Raw genomic sequence first — 14915 nt, 5'->3', positions numbered from 1 at the left:
TTTCTTTTGCAAGACAAGTCCCAGAGGCCAGGAGGCCTTTCCAGTTGGCGGGAGCAGCAATGTTTCTAACTATACGAGAAGTGGATTCTGCCCCCCACCCCAGAGGAAGGCAGTGGGAGGCTCAGAGAGCAGGCGCTTAGCCCAGAGGAAGGGCTCCCCTCACTGCCTGCCTGCTTCCCAGGGTAGCAGAGGAACTGTTGGCTAGAAACACCGCTCAAAACCACAGGGGCAAGCAAAAAACTTTTTTTTTTCCGGAGCCTCCTGTTTTACTTCTCAAGTTTGGGAGCATTCTGCTACAACATAGGCCATCATTGTTTTAATATAAAATATGTTATTTCAAACATTTGGGTAACACCTCTGGCTCCTCCAAGAAGGCACCTTTATTTATCCTGTGGCTTTGCACCCCAGCACAATCTGGTCACCCTTGCCTTCACCCAGGGAGGAAGAGGCCCATTTTCAAAAGCAATGGGTCAAGCAGATGTACTGCATTCTCACTCTCCACTCGCTGCCTTTCCTAGGGAAGGCCATCCTTATAGAGGAACTTTCACAGGCCCTGTGTCAGGAAGACACTCCACTGGTGGCAGAGGCTGTTCACAGGGTCACCTCCTTCTCCTGGGCCCTGTCCCAGGGGTGAAAGGCTGAGCACTGGTGAAGGGCCCCTGTGGACCTGCAGAGAAGCCCCATTCTCTCATCTAGGGGTATATACAGTTTGTCACCAGGGCCTAAAAAAGAGGCCAGCTCCTGCCCACCCGGCTCTGGGACCATCCAGGCTTCCATCCCAGGGAGGCCAGCTTCACTTCCACTCACGTCTGGGATCTCCCCCACCCTCAGGCTCCGCAGGCCTCAGGGCAGGACAGTCACATCTACAGAATAGTAACTGCAGGGCAGAGCTCTATAGATGATGACCCTGAGGCTCAGAGAGAAACTATTACTTGCCCAAGGTCACAGAGCTCCTTAGTGGCAAAGCGGCCACACCTCTCATAACGGACACTTTCCTGTATAGCACCTGCATCCTGCTAACAGTCAGAGGACAAGCTCCCCAGGGATAGGGCCTGCATTTTCTGTGCCCCCTAGCACTAGGCTGGGCCTAGTAGGTGCTCTCAAGTGTCTGCTGAGTTTAATCACTATCACTAGTCCTAGGGTCCTAAGGACCTATGTCCCCGCCCACTGGCTGACTTCTGGGGACTCTGACTTCCTGAAAACACAGCTTTCAGCTTTCTACCTCAAGACAGCCTGCCTAGGGGAAACCCTCGCTTCTCGGACTGCCCCTCCATCTGCCTCTCTGCCCCAGGCCTGAGGAAGATACAGCTTCAAACAGCAGCCTCCAAACCACAGGATGGCCTCCGGGTCTCTTCTCAAACTGCCCTTCCCACCTATGCCAGGCAGAGGGCTTGGCAGAAACCTTCAGTCCCCTGGCTGCTTTGGGAGAAGGGGTGAGCTGCGGGATGCTCCCACCCACACTCCCAGCCTTTGTTTAGGTCACGGACCCAGGCTGGAAGGCCTTCCCTTCCTCCCTCAACTTCCAGGGAGGACCAAGCCAGAAACTCCTGTCTTAGCAGATCAGGGGAAAAGGTCTGTGGCAGTAGCCCTTATTATTTTTTTTTTTTAAATATCTTTATTGCAGTATAATTGCTTTACAATGTTGCATTCGTTTCTGCTGTACAACAAAGTGAATCAGCTATATGTACACATGTATCCCCATATCCTCTCCCTCTTGAGCCTCCCTCCCACCCTCCCTATCCCACCCCTCTAGGTGGTCACAAAGCACGGAGCTGATCTCCCTGTGCTATGCGGCTGCTTCCCACTAGCCATCCGTTTTACGTTTGGTAGTGTATATATGTCCATGCCACTCTCTCACTTCGTCCCAGCTTCCCCTTCCCCCGCTGTGTCAAGTCCGTTCTCTACGTCTGCGTCTTTATTCCTACCCTATGGCAGTAGTTCTTAAGCCTGGCTTCCAGCAGGAGGGCTTTTAAAAAGTACAGGTACCTGGGGCCCTACTCCAGAACATTTAAGTCAGAATTCTTGGGAATGATAAGGGTTGGGGGTCTGAAATTGGTATTTAAAAAAATAATCTCTGGTCTGTGAGCTCTGTAAGGCTCTCACAGATATGACCCACTAAGTGATGTTCATGCTATTTGGTGAGACAGGCCAGGCCAGAAAGCCAAGGCCTCAGCACGGTTTATGCACTAAGATCACCTCCCCAACCAGGCTAATCCCTTCCTCTCCTTCAGGACTAGCCTGGCCGACTTAAGCCCCGAGGGACAGATCTCAGCTTTGTTGGGATCCCGCTGGCAGGCAGAGCAGAGGAAGGCAGCAGCCTGTGTGCTTGGGGTCAGCCCCACCTTTCCCCTCCACTGCCAAACGGGATCCTGGGGCCAACTTCAGACTTAGTGTACTCCCACCAAAAATCCTAACCCAGCCTCCCAGGAATCGCAGGGCCTGTTCTTTCAGCCCCCAGTACTGAGGCCTGCAGTCCCCTTTCACTCAGGATGAGGGAGGCCACCCACTGGTTAAGGGCCAGAAGGGAAGCTGGGCCTCAAGGCTTTGGCCCTGTCCAGGGTCCTGACTCCTGGTCAGATCACTTTGTTCCAGCCTGGGGCACCTCCCTCTGGTGTATAGCGTGCTCCTTGATCCGCACCCTCAGAGTGCACAGGTCATTTCAGGGGCAGCCCTGCCAGTGTCGCCTAAACCCAACCCCAGCTCTTTCCATAGCTGGTGGCTTCTCTACGTGCCAGTGCTGCTGCTATGCCAAATACTCCTAATCCTCGAATCGCCACCCATCAATGTCCACCTTCACAGATGAGCAGACGAAGTAAACCATGGGTCCCGTGGCTCTGCAGCCACCATGAAGGGACTCCTGCGCCACACACGTCAACTTGCAAGCATTGAGGCTGGGAACTTGGGCCAGACTGGGAGCAGACCGTGTGAGCAGCCTGAAAACAACCCCACCGGCTTCTTACTCTGGGGACTGAGCAGAAGGGACTCCAGATGCCCTTTCACCAGGTGTCCATAGCCCTCGGCCCCCAGCTCCAGCAGATTATAAAGGCCTTTCTCTCCAGCCCATGCACAGAAAGAGAAGGGACAGTCCAGTGAAGAGATTTACTGCAAACGTTATCTGCCGCCAAATCCTCGCTTTCATCTCCGCCTTCTCATGAGCCAAATAATTTGGAAGCTTTCATTGATGGTTTCCTCTCTGCCCCACGATAACTTGGAATTTATGCCGGCTATGGCTCAGCCTCCTCACTTAGGGGACGAGGGAAACCTCGCAGGCTGCTCTCCAGCCTGCTGTGGGAGGAAAAGCCTGTCCTTGGCGACAGTTCAAGGCGGGGAAGACTTCCTCAGCTCGCCTGGAGCCTAAGACTTGAGGGCGGGTGTCTCCAGTCAGGCCTCAGAGCCCCCTGCAGAGGCTCCTGGGTTTGAACCCAGGGCCGTGCATGGCCAGTCCCCAGCATGGCTGGGGATCAACACCCTTGCAATGGTTTGACTCTATTTTTAGGTGGGGAAAGGTTCAAAGGCCCTGCGCTGGAAAACCCAAGAGGCAGGGGAATTTTCAGCCCCATGCAAATCACCCTTTCCCCGCAGCCTTTGCCTGACACCTGTTTCCCCCCAGCCTGCCTGCCTATCCCCGGTGTAGATGGCAGCACTGCCCCAGGGATCTCCGCCCTGAGAGGAGGCCCTGCCTCCCACTGGGGCTAGAAGGGGGAGTCAGGGGAAGGGATTAAGCCAGCCCCAGGGCCTCCCCAGAACTTCCCCTCTTTTCTCCAATCTGAATAGCCCCTGAAAGCAGGGGGCAGGTGGGATTCTGAGAGGCAGGTTCCTCAGCTCCCAAACAGGCAGAACAATTCCTGCGTTCCAGGACCAGGAAGGCACAAAAGATGGCTATTGTTTTACTAATCCAACCCTAGTAGTAATTGGGAGCCCCTGCAGCTCTCAAGATGGGGGTGGGGGCAGACGGGTGGAGGGGTGGTCCCAGGGACTCCCAGGGCCCTAGCACACTCTGCATCCTACTTCCCAGTGCACATGAGCACATGCCTTCCTCCCACTGAGCAGGGCTAGACCAGGAGGTGCCAAGAGCCTCAAGAACAGCATCCTCCCATGCCCACCTCACCCCCTGCTTTCATTCCAGTTCTGACTGCATTCCTGGAGATATTTCCTTCCATCTCCACCACTCCCCTATAGGGCCAAGGGAGGATACTAGGTTGGGGGATGGGAATGGGAGGTTTCAGGTCTCAAAGGTGTCCCCACCCCCAGCCCCACAAAAGGAGAGCCCCAGGGTAGGCCAGCTCCTGGAGGAGGCGGGGAGTCCTTTTTCAAATGCAAGGTTTTTCGGAAGACCCCCTCTAGGGACTGGCTAATGATAGCAGCTCCAGGATGGCCCCTGCAGTGAGGGAGGGGAGAGGAGGTTGCCAGGCTCAGAACAAAGATATCCTCCCTCAACCCGGGCCAAGTGCTCTGCCCCAGAACTCTAAGCCTTCCCACCCTTGGCGTGGTTGGCCCCAAGAACCTCACATCTTGGCTGTATAACCTTAGGATCCTCAATTTCCTTATTATAACAAGAGGGTTAAAAAAATAGTGTCTAGCCCAGTGCCTGGCTACTCTGTGGGCTGCAGACAATCTCTCTGTTAAGGGTCAGATTCAAAAGCAACCCCCTTCTTGGGTACTCAATGCTCTGGCAGCCTCATTTGTGCCAAGGGTCTCTTCTGTGCCCAGTGCCACGCATTAAAGACCTAAGAGGGAGCGATGAGCCTCTAGGATGCAATTTTTCAGGGGCTGCAGAGGCAGGATCGCATGTCCATTTGTCTACCCACCCCCAAAGCTCTTCTCCACAGCTCCAGAGGCCATAAGTACCTCTACCTGTCCCAAGAAACAGCGTCAAAGTAAGGAAGGCTTAAAGGGCAGATGCATGTGAAATGGGCATAATAAGGAGTGAATGACCTAACTGGATGACTTTGAGGACTCCACCCTTCATCCCTACATCAGCAAATCCTGTCACCCTTGGCTCAACCTCCAGAATGTCCCAGATCCTACTGTTTCTTACTCTACTGCCATCACTCAGCTCTAAGCCACCATCATTTCTCTCCTGGACCACTGCCAAAGAATCCTCCCCACTCCCACCCTTGCCCCTCATATTCCCTTCTCCTCACAGCAGCCAGTGGGACCTTTCATTAAAACAGCAGACTATATAATTACCCTGCTTATGATCCTTGAAAGGCTTCTCCTCTCACTCAGATCAATAGGAACATCTTTACAACAACCTACAAGGTTATGAGAACTGGCTCCCCCACCCCTTCCTCCCATCCACTCTACTCAGCCATACTGGTCTTGTTCTGCAATGACTGCACCCTCTGCCAGGAATCCTCTCCACCCCATATACCTGCACTTCCTCCATACATCCCTCCCTCTCCTTTCCACCTCTGTTTCATCTTTCTCCAGGATACCTGTCACTACCCACCTCTGAGGGTTTCTTTTCGTTCTGCCGGGGCCAGCCTGATTTGGTGCTGCTGGGCAGTTTGGAGCATCTTGATGCAGATGTAGCGTGACCTGCAGAGAGAGCACAGCCCATGAGGGGCCCCTGGAAGGCCAGGAACACCACCCACCCACGTCCAAGGAAAGGAGGTCTGTCAGGAAAGCTCTGGCTTGAATGTTCAGGAGGCGGAGACCTCTGTGAGCACCTGGTGGACTGTCCCTGCTCTGGGCCTTTCCAACAATGAATGGGGACATGATGCCTCCTCTATCCACCAGCCAGAAGACGCCTGGGAGGTGAAAGGCAGTTTGGACAAGGACTCAGTATGAGCTTCCTGTGTGATCCATGACAAATCCCTTGCCCTCTCTGGTCCTCTGCTTCCTCCTTGGTGAAGGAGGCTATAATAAGCCTTCTGTGGCCACTCTCCACCCCCACTGCTGATTAGACACTCTGGGATGATGCCCAGTGGGTATGCAGAGGCGAGACAAGGTAGTGGGAAGATTGCTGCTCTGAAGTAGACCCACAGACTAACCTGGAGCCCTGGCTCAGCCGCTTACTAGCTCCTCACCCTGGACGAATGACTTAGTCTCTCTGAGCCTCAGCTTGCTTTTCTATAAAATGGGGGCAGAGAATAACTATCTTCAAAGAGTTGTTGTGAGAATTAAATGATATCATGCCTGTAAAGTCTTGGCATGGTCCCTGGCACACAGCGCTGCCTTGATTAAGATTACCTATTACATCACTAGGGTCTAGAGGCCCTCTCTGGACTACACTCAGGTTGGCCCCCACTCCTACGGGTCAAAGGAGCAGCAGCTACGGATGGGTAGTGGTGGGGACTGGTGAAAAGGGAGGATGCCTCAGCCTGGCCCAACTCCAATGCAGAAACAGGGCTCAGCTGCCCAGATGCTCTCCCTTGCGGGCGCCTGGCCCTGAAGGGTTCCTTTGCCTGAAATAAAGTTAGAAGCAGAGGATGCAGTTCTTCTTGGCTCTACTGAAACAGGCCACAGGCAGCGTAACTGCAGCCACAAAGGGCCGGACGCTGTGATCTACTGCTGCAGGGAGGAACAGCGGGCCAGGTCAGACACCAGAGCCAAGCTGAGTAAACAGACCCCAAAGGACACTGAGTGAAACCTGGAGGGAGAGAAGGGGCTGGGACCTGATTTCTCATTCTGGTGCATGTGTCCTCAGGCTCCGGGGGATTAGAGAACTCCGGGAGCTCTAAGGGGCCTTGGAGATCTCCCCAGTCCCAGTTGCTCACCACGTACGTGAACAAACTAAGGTCTACAGTTGCAGGGCTCCAGGCCCGGCCTCCCTGGCAGCGCAGGCTCTTCCTCAGCCTGGGCTTTCACCAGAGGACACCGCTAAGTGGGATCTTCCTGGCAGAGTGTCTCTCCTACACAGGGCAGAATGGAACTCTTTACTCCGACTGGCTCATGCAGGCCCAGGTTCTTAGGGCATCTAAGAAGAGCTGCCTTCTAGTACCAGAAAAAAGCCCTCACCTGACACAAACCTCCCTTTTCGCCTCCGTATTTCAGAAGGGGCTCCCTAAGCCCCATTTTCTCTGTAACAGTGCCCCCCCCATATCCAGGGCTGGCACACCCAGCCCCCACACAAGTCTACCCTGAGGTTCTGTTGCCAAGATCCCATGAAGGTCAGACTCCTTCATTAATTTTTTCTGCAAATATTTACTGATCACCTATTATGTGCCCGATCTAGCTGGATACAGCAGTCAGCAAGACATGACCCCTCTTATCAAGGAGCTTACCTTAATAAGGAAATGATACTTGGTTAGGAAATGATACTTATCAGGTCACTATAATGAAGAGTGACAGGTTTTTTATCTGTTGTGTGGACACTTCTACAGGGCCCTGACTCAACGGCAGGGCCAGAGGGAGAGGGGTGTGTTCCTAGCAGCCAAGAACAGCACAGGCAAAGGCCCAGAGGGGAGTTGATCTGTTCCAACCAGAGCAAAACACATGGGGCTGAGAGCTAGAGGGTAAAGGGGAGTAGAGTAAAGAGGACAGCAAGGCCCTGGAGGCCATAGTGGTGTGGGGATTTTCTTAGGAGCAGAGGGACCTGGTCTGATTTATGCTTTCATCAACATTGAGACCATGGGGCAGTGTCCCCCGATCTGGGCCTGTGGGCCTGATAATTATGCAAACACTTTCCCGGTAGGAGCCCCAGATGGAAGGCCTTACTGTCGGTGGTGTCAGAGTTGTCGCTGCTGATGGAGTACTTTCGCCTCTTCTCTTCCATCTGCAATGAAAGGCAGGCCCCATTATACTCACAGGCGGCTTGGGAAATCCTCAGTCTCTCAGAAAATTGCCCAATAACCTTCCTCCCCACACTCACCCCACTGCAGAGAAAGACTGAGAACAAGGTGGTGCCCTAGCCTTCTCCTCATCAGCCTCGCCCTCTCCCCGCCCACCTACATGGGCCCTGGGGCTGGGAGAGGGGGCGGCATCTCCCACCTCCTAAGCCCAGAGCCTCAGACAACAGAGAGTCTGGTCAAAGACGAGGGAGGGCAAGGGGGGTCAGCAGCCCCAGAATGAACAGAGACCAGGACCTGCCCACTGCCAGCTTCCACTCAAGGAAACTCAGGCCCACCGAAGAATCCACTCTCACCTGCAAGTTACAAGTGGTACCCTGCTGGGTGCTGAGGAGGGAGGGCACAGGAAACAAGACTGACTCTTCCAGGAGGATCAGGTTATCGGAGTTGAGGGACAAGCCAGTCCAGACAGCACTGAGGGCACATACTGAGAGCGGCAGCCAGAGGGGTGTGGAAATGGGGTGGGGGCAGGGAGGCTGCAAGCTGGGTCCCTGAGCCACACCAGGCCCAGGGTGAATGGGCTGGGCTGGGCTGCCCTCCCTCCCCTCAATGTCCTTCTGCAGATAAAAGAAAAAACCAACTTTCTCTCCACTACAGTATTTAACTTCGAGGTAGGAAGGGCAGCTCTTCCATACTGAGCTCTTTCCCCTACCCGTGCTATCTCAGGTCCTAACAACCTGCGGAGCTGTGAGCTATTAGCTTCTTTTACAGAGGAGGCTCAGTGCCTTGTCCTGCTAGTAACTGGCTGAACTGGGATTTGAATCCACGTGGTCTGATCCCTGAGCCCACACTGAGCTGCCTTTGTGCTCTTGTCAGCTCCTGCCTCTTGGAAGTGCTTTCCCACCCACTATTTCCTCTAATCCTGCAGAGTCCTGGGTGGCAGAGCCTGCTCTTGTCCCCTCTTGGAGGGGAGCACACTGAGTGGCTTGTTAACCTGCCCCGGGTCTCACAGCTAGTCAGTGGCCGAGTCCTAACGTGAGAAGAGACCTGAGGCTCAGGGCCCAGAGTGCTTTCCACCGTGTTCCTGTCAGTCTAGACCCTGGGCTGCCTCACTGCCCACAGCAAAGGACAAGGAGCCAGTGTCAGTAGGGAAAAAGCCCTGCTGCCCGTCCCAGCTGCAGGCCAGCCAGGCTCCCCACCCCCACTCGGAATCCCATTTGCCACCTGCTGTCATCCCAAGTCTGCTCATGCCCAAGCCTGGGGGTCACCTTATTTGACTGTGGCCCTAAAGAGACCAGGGAGCATTGGCTCTCTAAGGTGGGGTGTGACTACCCAGAACTCTGAGCTATTCAGAAGTACCCTCCTGCCTCATACTTGACCTTAGCCAGGAGCTCCTCTCCACCCCTGTGTCCCCAGTAGCAGGATCAGGATGACAGGAAGGTTCACTAGCACTGCTTGCTGCCCAGCTCCAAAGGTGCAGGCAAAGTGCTCTCTAGAGAGTGTGGGGGTATGGAGGGATGCCTGGTGGTAGCATGGACGCCAAGGAGGCAGGAACAAGAGCTAAAACTGCTAAGCACCCATCGCTTGGGGAGGGGGTGCGTCCTGGTACACAGGGAGCTCACTGAGGCCTCAGAACAGCCCTTTGGTGCTGGTGGGCCTGATGGCTGCTTCCCTTTTGCAGCTGAGGAAAATGAAGCTCAGAGGTTAAGTGACTTGCCCAAGATCACAGTGCTCGTAAGAGGTCTGACTCAGGAGACCATGTTCTTGACCTTTAGGCTACCCTGCCTCTGTGCAGCAGAGTGCAAGCAGCCCAGTGGCTCAGGTCATACACTGAATGGGGCAATAATGCTCCACCGCCCACAGCTGCCCATCCTTGCTATCCTCCGGGGTCTGAGTGTGATGAGGTGACTTTAACAGAACTCTTGACTCTAGCCTACATCTTGCCAACCCAGCCCTTTCACAGGTAGAGCAGGAGCAGGGGGAGAGGTGCTCTAAGTGCACCCACCTGTTTTCTCCTGCAATCCTCTACATGAATTGCATTGCTCTTCATTTCCAGAAAAGGGGCACTTGCAAGCCAGGCTCTCTCATAGCATATAAAGCAGGAGCACTGGATTCAGGGAGGCCAAGTTCAAATCCTACCTGCACCCCTCACTAGACCAGGGACCTTGGAAAAGACACACCTCCCAAAGGACACAAACTGGATCTGGAATTTTACATAAATCTCCCGAACTTAAAATGTTGGCAACTGATTCAGATTTTTAAAACACTTTGAGAGGGCCAAACTAAACACATCTGTGGGCCAGAATCAGCTGGTGAGTAAATGAGAGCAGTATAAAGCCCTTAGCACGGTGGCTGGCACTCCGTATGAGTGCTGGTTCTTAATTCCACAGCGGACTCGGGCCAGGTGGACAGTCCTCCTAACCAGTGCCCACCTGAATGCCTCCTCAGCGAGGCAGTGAGCCTGTACAGCAAGCAAGGTCCCCTACAACAGGACCTCTTGACTGCCAATGACCTTCTCACTGCCTAGGACCAGAGTGCCCCGTTGGCGTGCAGACCTGCACCCACCCTCAGCCAGCCGCCCGTCCAACCTGCCCTCCATGAAACACCCCAGAGTCCTCCTTAGCAGGGTGTTATTAAGGGAGCAGATTCTGCGGTGGCTTAACTGGAATAATAACTAGGCTTCAGCGGGAAACCACTGCTTTGCTTCCTTCCTTTGAACCAAGTCTGTTCCAAAGGCCTCCCTGCCTCAGGTGAGCCTCTACTGTCAGTGGTTAATGAAGCCCCAGATGAGGCCTGGGCTCCCCCTGCGGCATAGCCTTTTGCCCCATGAAGGCCCTCTCCAACCCAGCAAAGGAGACAGGGAGGACTCTTTTACCAAAGCTGAAACCCAGGGCTATACATGCAGGTGGGGGATGGGAGTGCCAAGACACGGTCTTGGCCTCTGGTTCTCCTTTTCCACTGCGTCCCCCAACCTCTCCCAAAGCAAGGTCTGCTCTGGGAAAATACCTCAGGGTCACAAGGCACTTGCTTTTAGGGGCAGAAAGTGCTCCTGAAATCTTACCTACAGAGAAGACTCTGGGAAAGAAAGTGTCCCCGTTTCCTGCCATTGCCACCAGTGCACTTGCACTCCCACACCATCCCCAGCACGGAGACACACACGGCTCTCCTTCGGGTCCCCTCTTTGAGTTCCCTCAATGAGCAGCAGCCCACAGCCTCCTCCGCCCCACCGCCAACGCTTGCAAGTCCAGTGGGCGCTCCCTCCAGGATACAGTGAGAATCCACCCACATTTCCCCTATCTCTACTGCTACCATACTGGTCCAAGCCAGTCTCATCTCTTGCGGGACTCCTCATTCATCTTCCAACTTCCGCTATGGCTCCCTCATAATCCAAGATCCACACAGCAGCCACAATGATTTTCAAAAAGCATAAATCAGATCATGTCATGCCCTATTTAAAATCTTTCAAAGGTTTCCTGCTGCTCAAAGGGCAAAACTCAAGCTTCTGACCATAAGACCCTACGTGATCTTACCCCTGCCTACCACATACTGACCACCGCCCCCATCCCCACCACTTCCCAGCCAAACTGGCCTCCTTTCATTTCCCGAAACAAACCAAACAGTCCATGAGTCAAGACCTGTGCACAGGTGTGCTCTCTGCCTGGAATGGTCTACGCAGCCTAGGCACGTCTGACTTTTCATCCTTCAAGTTTCGGCTTAAACGTCACAGAGGTCTATGCCAGCTGCCTTATCTACAGAAAGCCCACCACCCAATCAGTCAGCTTCTTCAGAGCACCCATCACAATTTGTGTTTGTTGAGCTACTTGTTGAATGTCCTTCTCCTTGGGAATATACGTTCCACGAGAGTAAAAAGCGCAACTGTTTGGATCCCTGCTGGCGCCCCAGCACATAACAGGGACTTGGTACACATGGAGTGCCCAGTGTGTTCTTGTTGCCTCCCTCTAGAAGTGTGGGACCACACAGCCCAGCTGGCCTGCTCGCAGCTTGCGGGAGCAAACACCCCAGCCCAAGATTTCGTCCCGTTTGCATAGCCCGCCTTCCCTGTCTTAACCTCACACATTTTCCAGGAGGCTGTATTTGGTTGGGCTCCTGGCTAACGATCAATGTCAACTCAGTAATAGGGCAGCAATTTGGTGGTAGATGTTTTCTTGGCAACACTAGCCATTGGTCTTAGTGGGGGCCTCGGGTCTGGACTTGAAACACCAATGCCCAACGCCCGCCCCCTTTTAAAGACCTCTCCACAAATAAACTCAAATAAACACCCTGGGCCTCCATTAACGCCCTTCCAGCTGACCCTGGAAACAGTGGGCCTTTCAGGCCTGCTACTGCAGCAGCTCCCTAGGCAGTTAAAACACCCCAACCTGGCCTCTGGCCTCTCCTCTCTGGGGGCCACCAGGCCTACCCAGCCTGCCACCATACACAGCAGGATTTCGTCTTCCTCCTTAAAAAAAGGGGGGTGGGGAGGCTTTCAAGCAGGCAATTTACCATTCCAGACACAATCTTCCGAAGAGAAACAAAAACTCTCCCTGTCTGAGGCAGACCACTAAGGCGTGTATGTAATAAGATGCTAATACAATTTAATCATATTTCGGCTGGAAAACCTGTCCTCAGAGCCTGCTTGTGTCGGGAAGGCCAGACATTCAGAAAACAAGAGCTGCACACTCTTAAACCATTTTAAACGGGGGTCAGAGCCCCACTCTTTCCTATCTCTCATTAACTTTGATGCCTTCTCAGGGACAGTAACTGCCATGACAAAAATGATTTGGTACACACAGATGCTCAAACTTACTTCTCCAATCACGGGGGAGCCTAACCCTCCTCCAACACCCATCATTGCCCACCTGCAATTCCAAGTGTCCCAGGGGGCACCCAGCTCCCCTAGAACACACTGTCCACACCCACCCTCCAGACCCAGTTCTGGGGACATACCAAGGGGATCCTGGGAGACAGAAAGGGGCTTTGTCTACTTTGTCCTTCAGCACCTTCGCACCCTACCCTCCACCTCAGAGAGGGCAAAGCTCAGTCCACTCGCTCCCATGGATGGCTGCCCATTGGCAACTGCAGGGTCCTTCTGATCCCTTCTTCAGAGAAGGGAGCTGGCTCTCTGGCCTAGCCTAAAGGGGAGAGATCAAAGGTCAGCTGCATTTGGGTCCTATCCAGGTTATTCATAATAACAGTAAGAATGGCTAATACTAATCAAGTGCTTACCACAGGCCTGGCTTTGTGCATAGTCTTCTTTGTGCAATATATCGCTTAATCCACACACCCACCATGAGGCAGGTACTGTTATTAACCCCAATTGCAGATGAAGAAACTGAGGCACTGAGCAATTAAAACAGCTGGTGACTGCAAAGCTAGCATTCAAACCTAGACTGTCTGGCTCCAAATAGCGCACCTTGCCCCCCTCCCCCCCCAGGGGGTACAGTGTACAGGGCACAGACCTACAACTCCCAGGTATGGCTGGGGTATTCCAGATTCCTATAGGTTTTCTGAGAATCTTCCTGGGTTCCTCATCTTTTTTTTTTGGTTTTTTGCCATACGCGGGCCTCTCACTGTTGTGGCCTCTCCCGTTGCGGAGCACAGGCTCCGGACGCGCAGCCTCAGCGGCCATGGCTCACGGGCCTAGCTGCTCCGCTGCATGTGGGATCTTCCCGGACCGGGTCACGAACCCGTGTCCCCTGCATCGGCAGGCGGACTCTCAACCACTGCGCCACCAGGGAAGCCCCTGGGTTCCTCATCTTTGAGACACATAGTGAGGGTCCTATGTGGAGGACAGGGCAAGCAAGGGGTACCCCCCCTCCTCATAACTCTGACTTGGCCTCCCCTTGGAGAACCTAAAGGGAAAACTGTGAGGCCCACGAAGAGCCTGCTGGATGAGCTGTTAAGAATTTGGACTGGAAGCCTCTGACTTGGGTCTTGGGTATAAGACAAGTACCTCCCTGTTAACTGGAACACTGATTAACCAGAATACCTTGCCCCCAACCTTGAGGATGTGGAAATCAGTGTCAAAAGCCTGATCTCATGATTCTGGAAGGACTTGGGGGCTGGGGACCAGCAGTCCCACCTCACCTGTCAACGAAAGCTAAGTGGAGATTTCTGACAGCCTCTTGGATCAGTGTTATTGGCTGTTTAGCCAGGCAATTTAGGGAAAGGAAAAGCCTGTTGGATGGGAAATGTTCTGGACACATTTGCTGCATCCCGAGCCCAAACAACTCTATCCTTAAACACTTCAACTCCAAAAGTGCTGGGGAGACCCTTGGCTAAACAATTTCAAAACCAACATTCACTGCAAGTCTTGCTGCCTGGGGCGAGGACTTCCCTCGGTGAGGCATTTGCTGTGGAACCAAATGCTTTTCCACTCTAAACAACAGCCAACAGCACTTGGGACAACTGAGAGGCCTCCAGACCAAACAAACATCCCTTTTTTCCCCTACCATGCAAACTTTCTCAATAAATTATTCGCCCACTTCGGATCAAAGACTGTTTTTGCAGCCTGTGACCTAAAAAGCAAATAGCATCTCTTAAACATAAAAGCCCTCCTCCCTGCCTGGGTCGGCTTTATTACTCATTCCTTCCTCTTACAGTTACTCTGTTGTTATTTTCCTTCCCTTCTTGTTAGATCACTTTGCGAGTCCCAACCCGCCTGAGGAAGATGGGATGGGAGGGATGGTGCCTTCACTTGGGGCCCTAAGGTGGGAGAAGAAGTCAGGGTAGGGGACAAGTCAGCACCCTGGGAACCCAGGAGACAGGGCCAGGCCTGGTTGGCAGCTCCCTGCCCAGCTCTTCTGCCAAATGTCCTACTGGGAATTTTACCAGTGAAGGGAGGGAGTTAATGCCACCCTGGCAGGAGGGGCCAGGCAGCCCTACCACCACCCAGATCCAGCACTCAGTTTGCAAACATACGTTAAAGGGACATCCTCACAGCTTGTCTGGACTCAAAGCTCAGGGCTCCTCCCCCTTGCAACAAAGGCAAGGTGGCAGGTCAGTCGTGCCCACTCAGCTCCTCAGCTCGGAGTGCAGACATGACGCCTCCTGGTGACACCCTACAAACTCAGACCCTATATGAAACTTTGTGTCTTGGAATCCCTCAGTAGATGGGGGCGGCGGGGGTGGGGGTGGGGTAAAGGAGTGGGAGAGAATGTTAAGCGCGGGGCAAGGTTTGGG

General features: G+C 53.7%; 1 protein-coding gene across 14 annotated transcripts in view; it reads right to left on the bottom strand.

Annotated features, from left to right (window-relative positions):
• Window positions 1–14915, bottom strand: part of JADE2 (jade family PHD finger 2) — a 109482-nt gene that overhangs the window by 29446 nt on the left and 65121 nt on the right. For 8 of the 14 annotated variants that reach the window (XM_067731773.1, XM_067731775.1, XM_067731776.1 and 5 more), the window contains 2 exons: window positions 7663–7720; window positions 5453–5541 (listed from right to left, as the gene is read on the bottom strand). In XM_067731773.1, coding sequence (XP_067587874.1) covers window positions 5453–5541; window positions 7663–7720 — 147 coding nt within the window. Of the gene's footprint in view, window positions 1–5452; window positions 5542–7662; window positions 7721–8089; window positions 8211–12680; window positions 12866–12959; window positions 14828–14915 lie in introns of those variants that run through there. The other 6 variants (XM_067731765.1, XM_067731769.1, XM_067731768.1 and 3 more) reach the window with 4 other exon arrangements.

The sequence above is a fragment of the Pseudorca crassidens genome, chromosome 3, assembly GCF_039906515.1.
Source record: "Pseudorca crassidens isolate mPseCra1 chromosome 3, mPseCra1.hap1, whole genome shotgun sequence".
NCBI lineage: Eukaryota > Metazoa > Chordata > Mammalia > Artiodactyla > Delphinidae > Pseudorca > Pseudorca crassidens.
The sequence above is the reverse complement of the archived record's forward strand: the minus strand, read 5'-3'. Positions and strand labels throughout refer to the sequence as shown.